At 40.6% G+C, this 10,517-nt stretch overlaps 1 protein-coding gene across 6 annotated transcripts in view; it reads left to right on the forward strand.

Annotated features, from left to right (window-relative positions):
• ENA (DnaJ/Hsp40 cysteine-rich domain superfamily protein) overlaps positions 1–7,841 on the forward strand; it is an 84,770-nt gene extending 76,929 nt beyond the window's left edge. The window contains exons 2-4 of one of the 6 annotated variants that reach the window (XM_089439932.1): positions 6,534–6,661; positions 7,229–7,283; positions 7,395–7,588. In XM_089439932.1, coding sequence (XP_089296058.1) covers positions 6,595–6,661; positions 7,229–7,283; positions 7,395–7,437 — 165 coding nt within the window. In that variant the 5' untranslated portion in view covers positions 6,534–6,594 and the 3' untranslated portion in view covers positions 7,438–7,588. Of the gene's footprint in view, positions 1–6,533; positions 6,662–7,228; positions 7,284–7,394 lie in introns of all 6 variants that reach the window. The other 5 variants (XM_089439930.1, XM_089439928.1, XM_089439927.1 and 2 more) reach the window with 5 other exon arrangements.
• The last annotated feature ends 2,676 nt before the right edge of the window (positions 7,842–10,517 follow it).

The following is a 10,517-nucleotide window of genomic DNA, read 5'->3' on the forward strand; positions in this document are numbered from 1 at the left end:
AGAAATACTTACGAGGGTTTATCTCGTTCTCCAAGTCACCATTGATCCACTGAGTGGCCTGACTCCGGCAAACACTGCGAAATCCCAACGCAATCACTGCTTGGACCAATGTCTTGCCTCTAGGAGATTGCATCACCCCTTCTACTGGATCGATTTGCTGGAGGAAGACTGCTGTTTAGCCCTCCTAGCTCAGAGCCTCGCTTCTTCGGCAAAATCTTGAACTTTTGACGAATACTCTGCATTGCCACTGCAAGAGACCCTCCTGGCCTACGTCAGCACTGCGTGAGCCCCTTCCTTGGCTGCGTAGGCCTTTGCGGTGCCTCTCTGCCATGTACTATTTGGCTCGAAACTCCTTTCCGATCCAAATCTCTGCTTCTGCCCCTCAATGCAACTTAGATCACTGGTTTGATTTTCTCAGCAAACCACGCCCCCGAAAAATCGAACTGACTGAACAACTTGGTGTATCTCCAACTGACCCTTAAGCCTCCTCTTATACTTTTCCTGTTGATGAATTAACAACTGAGATTAAGTCCCTAATCAACAGCTAAGATTAAAACAGACTTGATCCTCGTCTCTTAGAAGCTTCTCACCCATATTTTTATTAATACCCATTAATATTTTTATTTTCCTAAGTTTAGACTTAGGAACCCCATTAAAAATATTAATTATTTTAATAACTCACAATCCGGGTGGAATTTCTCCAAACGATTTATGGGTCTTGGAGATCTTATGTATTCTAGCCCCTCCACAAAATTTCGGAGCTAGAGCACATCCGATGCTATCCAAAATCAACATGCCCTCTTAGCGAGGAATGTGCTCTAGAAATACTTCCCAGCAGAAGTATCACACTGATCCACGACATCGTTCCTCTGTGTTGCTGATGCTCGGCATGCTGCCCTTCATCCACTGCACTGCTGCATATTGTACTGCTGCCCATGATACTGTCACTGTCACTGCTACATCTGTACTGCAACTCCCTCTCAATATGCTGCCCATAGCGCTGCCACAGCTAACTGTTGCATTGCAACTTAGTTGTTGAGAAGTAAGCAACTGAAAAACTACCCAAAAGCTGACACGCTGGTAAGTTTGGATACCTAGTGATGCTGAAGCTACCTCTGCTGCTACTCTGTGTTGACTCTCTGATGCTACTGCGCTGCTGTTGTATCTGCTCTGTGCCTCCCTCATTGCTCAACACTCAACTGCGTTGCTTCAGACTTTGGCACTCTAGCTCTGCCACTGTCGCTCCATCATCCCTCGCACCAACTGACTCTCGTCATTCTGTTACTGTCATTAAGGGCTCCTGTAGATGTATGTGATCCATGATTTTGGGCACCTCAAGGATCCTGCCCCAATGTAGTCTTCCCTACTACAACTCTATCTTGCCCCACCTCTTCTCCAGAGGTGCATGAGCACTCATGGCACAATCCTCATCATCGTTCTCCTTGTCAGTTTTCGCTGGAGCAACCTTTGAGTCAGACTTCTCTTCCTTGCCCTTCTTCCAAGGGCACTGAGTGGCGAAATGTCCCAATTTCCCACACTTGAAGCATCTGACTTTGGTTATATCCTTTTAATTCCTTTTTTGCTGCCCTTGCTATTTCGATGATGCGAGAGTTGCATCCTCCTCTTCCTTCTTCTTGAATCTGACTCCTTTGCCGCTACTTCCTGCCTTGGTTAACTGCCTAATCTCTTCCTGTCAAAGAGCTGCCCACATCTCCTCCCAACTGGGGAGAGAAGCCCTGCCCAAGATGCTTTGGACAAAGGTCTCCCAGTCTTCAATGATTGCATTCAGGGCAGTCTTGACCATGAACTCAAGATCTGGTGTAGACCCCACGGAAGTCAGCTGGTCTCGAATCCCTTGCAACCTGAGAAGGAAGGGATCGATTTCTTCTCCCTTCTGCATCTGATACTGTCTTAGTTGGTTCTCAAGCAACATCTTCCGTTGGACAGAAGTTCCTTCATACAAGGTGGTCAAGGCCTCCCACATCTCCCTTGCTGTTTCCTTTTCAGCAATATGTGGGACCACATGATCCTTGACCCCGTCCAAGATCATGCACTTCGCCTTTGCTTGAGCCTCCTCGTATTTCTTGAGAGGATCAGCATCGACCGATACAACCACCACTTTCAAGGCATAATCCTTGATGTGATTCTTGTCCAAGACTGCCAGGATCCTGGCCTTCCAGATGACAAAGTTGGATGCTCCATCCAATCTGTCTTGATCCCTCGATCCATTAACTGCAATCTCTGCTCAAAAAGTGATAAAACAGGTTCTTTTCTCCCTCTCTCACTGTTGCCCCATCAAGACTCGGATTTGGATTTCTTTGGCGCTAGAAATCCTCTAAGGAACAAGTTCCTTCTAGACTCCCTCCGAGTCTTGATTTCCTTCACGAAAATCCTCCCGCCGAATAATGTCGAATCACCCCTTCTCCAATCCTCCTTTGCTGCTGTGCAACAACCCAGACCTAGATTTCTTTTGGCAAGAAATTCGTCAAAGCAGTGAATCCCTCTACCTCAATTTTGTCTCCACAGACACTGTTCTGCAACAACAACAACAACGTCCCACCAGCACCACAGATCGAATTTGCACTGCTCCTACTGCCCCGAAAACTCACTGATCTGAGCCCCTCAAGCTCTGCGCTGGCCCAAGGAGTTGACGCAGTGACTGCGTGAGCTCCTCTTGGCTACTAAATCTCCTTGTCCTGGCTCAGAAAGCTGACACAAGCACTGCGTGAGCTTCTGTGTCACTCCTCTGGCATTACGTCACTCCTTCAGCTGCTTCTCTAGCTCTAAAATAATGCTGTCACTCGAGACAATTGCCTCCTTGCAACATATTTGCTGTATCTCTCGACTGATGGCTTCAGTATCCTATGACCTGCAATGCTGTGAGACCATGTGAAAATTTCTGAATCTTTACAAACATAAATCCTACTGCAGTTACTGGTTTACCATCTCCTACTCGTTATTTCATTCAAAAAGTTATTTAATTTATAAACAGTGATGAAAAACACTACTGCAGACTACACTGACACAGATCATAAACTGAAACAATAGATCAGACAAACACACAAGGGACACCGCTATTTTTGGACAACACGTCCCTGAAAAAACCCAATGCGGGAAAACCGGTGCAACAGATAGAGGGTTTGTATTATTAAGCAAGCAGAATCTGAGTACAACAGGTTGCCTCTCACATCAGCTAATCTTTCAGAGAAATCACGGCAACAAGAAATACATATGAGGTTTTACCTCGTTCTCCAAGTCACAACTGATCCATTGAGTGGCTTGACTTCGACAAACATTGCGAAATCCCAACGCAATCACTGCTTGGGCCAGTGTCTTGCCTCTAGGAGACTGCCTCACCCCTTCTGCTGGATCGATTTGCTGGAGAAAGACTGTTGTTCAACCCTCCTGGCTCAGAACCTCGCTTCTACGGCAAAATCTCGGACTTTTGATGAATACTCTGCACTGCCATTGCAAGAGACCCTCCTGGCTTGCGTCAACACTGTGTGAGCCCCTTCCTGGTCTGCGTAGGCCTCTGCATTGCCTCTCTAATGCTACTACTGCCTTTCTGCCACGTACTCTTTGGCTCATAACTCCTTTTCGATCCAAATCTCTGCTTCTGCCCCTTTCACTGCAACTCAGATCACTGGTTCTATTTTCTCAGCAAACCATGCCCCAGAAAAATCGAACTCACTGATCAACTTGGTATATCTCCAACTGACCCTCAAGCCTCCTCTTATACTTTTCTTGTTGATGAATCAACGGCCGAGATTAAGTCCCTAATCAACGGCTAAGATTAAAACAAACTTGATCCTCGTCTCTTAGAAGCTTCTCACCCATATTTTTATTTATACCCATTAATATTTTTATTTTCCTAAGTTTAGACTTAGGAACCCCATTAAAAATATTAATTATTTTAATAACTCACAATCCGGGTGGAATTTCTCCAAACGATTTCTGGGTCTTAGAGATCTTATATATTCTAGCCCCTCCACAAAATTTTGGAGCTAGAGCACATCCGATGTTACCCAAAATCAACAGAACTAGGGAGACGAATTACGAAGAATACCTCAAGGAGAGAGCAAGGATCCAATTTTTACTAATTTGCCACCCTCGTCCCTGTTAAGATTGTTGGCCGCTCATTTCTCTATCTCGATGGCTTCCCTGAATTTTCTGTGATGATAATGAAAAACCTTAGCTAGGACACAAGTGTCCTCTATACATATACATATGTGATGCTTAATATTAGCAGAATGCTCAGCAAGAGCCAATGATAGAGAGTGATTATGCTTGATGTCCACAACATGCTCCTGAATCCTTCACTTGATGGAACGACCAGTTTCACCTATATAAGGCTTCCCATGGGAATAGGGAATAATGTAAACACCTTTAGAGTTAGAGGGGTTAATCTGGTTTTTAACAGACCTAAGGGAAGACCGAATAGTGGTAAACAACTTAAAGGTCATTGAAATACTATGAAACATACATGAAACTTGGGATTAATATGCAGGAGAAATTGAGCATGAAGGCACATCTGCAAGGATTTTGATGGGATGGTCTCAAGTACCAACGACAACCTTTGAGGCCAAAATCCCCCCATGCTTCTTAGCTAGTCATTTCCAAAGGGTGAGGAGCACTTGCCTTGACTTCTCTAACTTATTCAGATGGACATGGAGCTCCCAATATTCTAATTCCAACCTTGCAAACAAATGAGCTCCCCATGTCTTGGTATGCTAGTACAATTCCAAGGTTTTGAAAATCTTAGTGTTGCAAGTGTGACACGAACCTGCGTCCAGGATGAATTCTTTGATTTCAGCCTTGGAGTGCCTTGTCAGGAAGAGAGCCTTGCTTCAATTTGACTATAGCTTTTAGCAACTTCAATTTCGTGTGGGTAATAGGGGAGACAATGCAGTGGAAGGATTATGTAATTTCCCTAGTTGCAAATTTTGCCCCTGTGCAACGAACAAGAGGCCGTCACTAACTAGTTGGACAGGGAGCCATGGGAGTGTATGAAAACCAATGGCGGTGAACCAAAGTGCTAAACAAACAAAGGATTTCATAATAGGAGAGTGCAAAGTAGGGATGAATAATGGATGAGAAAGCTAGGAGTGAATCCATCTTCACAACATTGAACCAAAAATGCTGAACAACTCATGTGCCAAACAGAGTAAATCTACACATTCTTCGCATCAATGCCAGAGGTACAGGTCTAATCATGGATGGTCCAGGGCATCGTTGCAACAAAGAAACCTTTAGAGGCACATGAGTTACCATTCTTATTACTTGAGTGGGTTGCATGCACTAGAGCGGGGCGAGAGCGACACGTGGCTAAGGCAAAGTCATGTCCTAGGTCACCACCCGTTTCTCCACTTGTACTAATGACCACCCAATCTGGGGAGATTGCTCCATAAGATTATTGCAATCTAATTAAAAAGGACCTTGTTTGATCCTTGGAAACCTTGTTGGGAAGGTCCTCTAAGATATTTTTGTAACATTTTCTCCAAGTTGAACCTTGAGAAGACAATAATTACTTGTAATAATGAGCAGCCAAGGAGGCTTTTCCCTAAGTTAAGTTCAACCAATTCCCTTCGTATTTTACATTTGTAATTTGCACTAATAGTCCTTCTAGGTGTTGCAACGTAGTGAGAAATTTGGTTCTTTCATCCCAAGGATAACTATGGAATAGAGTCTAGTCATTGCTTTTTCCTCTGCATCAATATCTTTATCTGATGATGGAATCTTCCTTCTCAACCATCTCCTCATTTGCCAACCTTCTGCAATATTGTTTCTAATGAATTCCAGATTATCCTTAAAAACTCTTTTCTTGTTTTTCTTCTTAATTTTAACATTTTTGCCCAACTTTTAGATTGGATTGCACATACTGTAATACTTGCAAACTCGTATATAGTTGCAAGCTGTAACATGAGTCAGTCTACCCCCCTCCCTCCCATTAAACTTCAACGAAAGGATGGAAGTTAGTAGCTTTGATGCAAGTTGGGCTAAATTTGAAATGCACGTTCTAGGGTTTACTTCTCATTTCTAACTTGGAGTTTACTTCTTTATAACTTGAGGATAATCAACCAGTTGTTTGAACTTTGGATTGTTGTCTTTGAAATTTTTTGACTAAAGTCCTATAAAGTAGCTACCACTCTTCCCTTTTCTTTTATTAGTCTAGATTTAGCCTGGAATGTATTTTCAGGAGCTGTTTTCTGAAATTGACTTTTCTTTTAACTATAACCAATCATGGACTCCTGTTTCATACAAGTTCCTCTTTCCTGGTTTTTGCTGTGAATTGAAAACTGCCATTTGGGCGGTATTGGTCACATGTCAAGAAGTAGAGCCCATGAAATCCACGGTACTTGTAAAGTTATAAATCAAACCTGTAAGTCAGCTTTGAGCTTGAAACTTCAATTTTCAAGCTAGAAGTGCAATTTGGAAAGTCTAGTATGTGAGAATGCCATTTGAATTTAGCTAACATCGATTGGTGTTTCTTACAAATTTTCATTTCTTTAATTCTAAACTCATCCTTTGTGCAGTCAAGTGTCAGGAGGCAAATAAGAAAGCGCCCGGACCCTCCATGCATAATATGTGAAGGAAATGGAAAAGTTAATTGCAGCCGATGTCAAGGAAGAGGTCTTTCTCTCCTCCCTGGCACAGACACATGGTATATGAACATATTATATTCAATTGCATCAAAAACCTTACGTTGAACAATTATAAAAGTCAAATAAGAGAGGGTAATGATTTGCAGCAATTTATTTTGTAGATATCAAATTAGGTCATTTCATTTATAACTAACAACATGTATTATGCTTGCATGGGTTGTTATTGCATGTCAATTCTTTTTGGTTTTATTGAAAAGTGATTTGGCCATTATGTCAACAGAGTTGAAGAGATTATTTCTATTTTTATTTTATACCTACATTAATGGAGGCAGTGATCTGCTTCAGCCTTTATTTAGAGTGAATGACAAATACTACATAAATTATTGTGGTTTCAAACAAAAGTAATAATGCTCTATTGATTCTTCGATAATAGTTAATAATTGATATTTTGAAATGAAAGCTTGTGCGATGAATATGATTTTGTTCCACGCTACTAGCTTGCCAAGGCAACATCTCTGCAATAACTTATAAGAGAATATACTCAGTTCTATGGTATCCACTTGTTAACTTCTCCCAGCTGAGATTTACTGATCATGAAATTGCTCTTTTGATTGCTTATGCTACAGGGCGCACCAATTTCATACATCTTGCTATGCTTCCTAAAGGAGAATGGCCGAAATGGTAAGCTCTTAGGATTTGACAGTATTTCTCCTATTATTGATATTTTGTGCTACAGCAATTGGATCTTATTTTTGGAGCAAATCAATTTTTGGATCTTTTTCACATTATCAGGTTCTTATTACCAGGTGCAAGAACTGTGGTGGAAGTGGCTTGATCTACTGTTCCCGCTGCCTAGGGACGGGTGAATACAGGGAAATGATGGGGTTTCACTTCCTTAAAACAGATGCAAGGACTGGAAAAAATAGTGGCCCAGGAAAACAATGAAAAGAACTATCTGTCAACAACTAATGAAGAGATTTTGTAAAGCCTGTAAACTGCAAAGTTTAAGGGGCAGAAAAATCTAGTGTATATTACATCCAGCAATTTCACAATTTATACAATAAGTGTAACTCTTTGGTTGAAATGACGTGAATTATGTGATGTCGTGGTCTTGGCATTAGTGATCTTCCTTTGTGCATACTAAGCAAAGGTGCTGGATGTGAATTTGGGATTTTTCTCAGATTTCTAAGTGGATGTTGAAACATGTGCTTAGCACGAAATACTAGTGACAGTTTAGCATGAACAAATCTACTTATTAACTGGTTCAAAGCTTGGATTAAAATCATTTTAGATATGTTCATGATATGAATACAATACCAGCGATGATGTAAAACTCAAACAGTAGTAAAGATACAAGGATGTAAGTATTATAGAGATTTTTTTCTCTCTCTCTCTCTCTATAAATTTTGTTTCCAAGGAAAAAATTTTGGGCATTGGGGACTGCCTGGGGAAGAAAGTCAACCTCCCTCTCAACCCGAAGGCAAGAGAGAGGTCGCTAGTACTAAGCCAGCCCTCGGTATAGACTCACTTAAGAGCGCAACAAAGATACTCTATTCCAAAGCATCAACATGTCTACTTACAAGACTTGAACCTGGGTGGGGAGATGACCACTATTCTACCCAACCACCCAAGCTAAACACACATACACACTCTCTCTCTATATATGATTATAAAATTGTGGTAGAGTGGATGGGGCGCTCATACATAATTGATCGTCTTGGTCTGTTTTGACTAATTTATTAGAATCAATCATTTTTGACCAATTTTTATTTTTATTTTTTATTAGTTATAAGCAAAAAACCAATTTAAACCATCGATTTCAACCAGAGATGCCCAAATCTAGTCTAGAATAGCTAGTTCTGATCCAATTCCACTGGTTTTGATAACATAGACCATAGTGAATTAGCTTGAACTTTTGACATTGCTGACGTTTGAATGTTGATTATCTAAGTGGAGCCAAACCGTGTCACTGACTAGAAAATGTGGTTGAACTCAATGTTGGTTAGGTAGTACCTTGTACTTAGATTTTGTAGGTTATGGATGTGATAGATTGTGATAAACTTTTGGATGTGAACTCCATTTTGGGCACTCATTGGACTATTGGAAAGTTTCTTTTGAGCTCTACAAGTTTGGTAGGGTGAACCCCCAAAGAGGTCTGCATTGTCGACACTAAATGACAAATTCACAACTAAGGGCTTGAATAATGTGCTAAAAGTTTAGGACTTACACATTGACAAGATTTGACATGGATTTTGAGAAGTTGAGATGACTTTGGAACAACCACAGAGATCATTGATCTCTATTTTGTTAAGTTCCTATATCATATGGAGAAATTTCTATTGATTTGGTTCTTGATAAATAACTTCCTTGGTGAAGATGTTGCCTTGATTTAATAAACCAATAGAGATGCATATTTTAATGGGATGTGCTCTTCATTTCAATATCCATGATCTTGTCTATTATGGCTTGTTTGATGAAATCAAATTTTAACTCTGTAGTGTCCAATTGCTTTTCTACCTCAGATGTGTCCAACAAAGGAGGGAGTATGGCCAAAGCACCTCCACATTGAAAACAAGGTGTAAACCAAGGGACAAATACCAATTGAGTTAAAAAACATTCTTGTCCATTGCGTTGGTGATGCTGTAAAACCTCTTGGTGGAGTGGTCAAAGTTTCATTTTAAGGCTTGTAAGTGGCTCCTACATGCACATTAACACAATTACCAACCTTATACATGTGGGGAACTTTGTGTGGACCATGGTGTTGCTTATACTTGGCATTGGTTTTTTGTAGAGTTTCATGTACTTGTTGCTAGATGTGCTAGATTCATTTAACAAATTTAGCAACATTATTCACATCCATTTGAGTATTGGAGGGCTCTTCCCATGCTAATGCAATAGGTAGGGATACATCAATCAAGGCTAATGATTGGATGTAACACCTTGTTTTCCCCTTTGTTTGTAATTATAACTATGTCTTAGTGTCGTTGTGAGGTATGAGAAATGTTTTGTAAATTTTAAGACTATGATGGACAAATTATAAATGATGTAAATATAATCTACGTAATTAATAGAAATTCCTTGAACAACTGATTGAAGGGTGGAGTGTTGGTAATGACCATGATATTGTGAGTAAAAACTGGTGAGAGGGTTGGGGAATTACCTTGCCAAATAAATAATCTTTGTTGAACTAAAAGAAAGCATATAACGAAATTACCAAAATTTAAATTTGAAATTCTTCCCTCGGCTTGTTTCCCATAAATCAACTATTGAGAGAGAGCTGAGTCGTTGGGCAACCAACCAACCATAATTATGAAAGTATGGAATGTTGATTTCTGGGAGCATTGGATGTGCTTTAAGCGTCAAAATTTGCAGGGAGGCTAGGACACATGTATTCTAGAATACCCAGAAGTCATTTTGGGAAATCCCACATGGAGATAGTTTTATTAAAATAATTAATTATTTTTAATGGATGCCTAAGTCTAAACTTAGGAAAATAAAATAATTAAAGGGTATTGATTAAACTGGGGGTACAACTTCTAGAAGAAGACAAGGATCAAGCCAAAATGATTTGAGCCATTGATTAGAATCTAATTCGGGTCGTTGATTGATCAACGAGAGGATTATAAGAAGAGACTTGCTAGGCATTTGGAAAACATATCGAGTGAGAGATCAAGAGATCAATTTATCAAGAGAACAACGTAACAATTACCAGAGAAGTGATCAAGGTGATTTCTTGAAGTGAGGGGCAGGGGTATTTTCCGGAGGAACTTTTCCTGATCTGGAGAGTACAAGGCAGAGAGGGTAGAAAGACGTCCAGAGAGGCTGAATCAAGGACACACAAAGCTACGTTGTGGTAGTGCAGAGCTTCAGAGGGAGATTGAAATTCTACTGAGGAATAGTGGGATCTAGTGCCAG

Source organism: Pinus tabuliformis, chromosome 9, assembly GCF_031772625.1.
Source record: "Pinus tabuliformis cultivar Carrire ecotype Pingquan chromosome 9, CPIR1, whole genome shotgun sequence".
In the NCBI taxonomy this organism is placed as follows: domain Eukaryota; kingdom Viridiplantae; phylum Streptophyta; class Pinopsida; order Pinales; family Pinaceae; genus Pinus; species Pinus tabuliformis.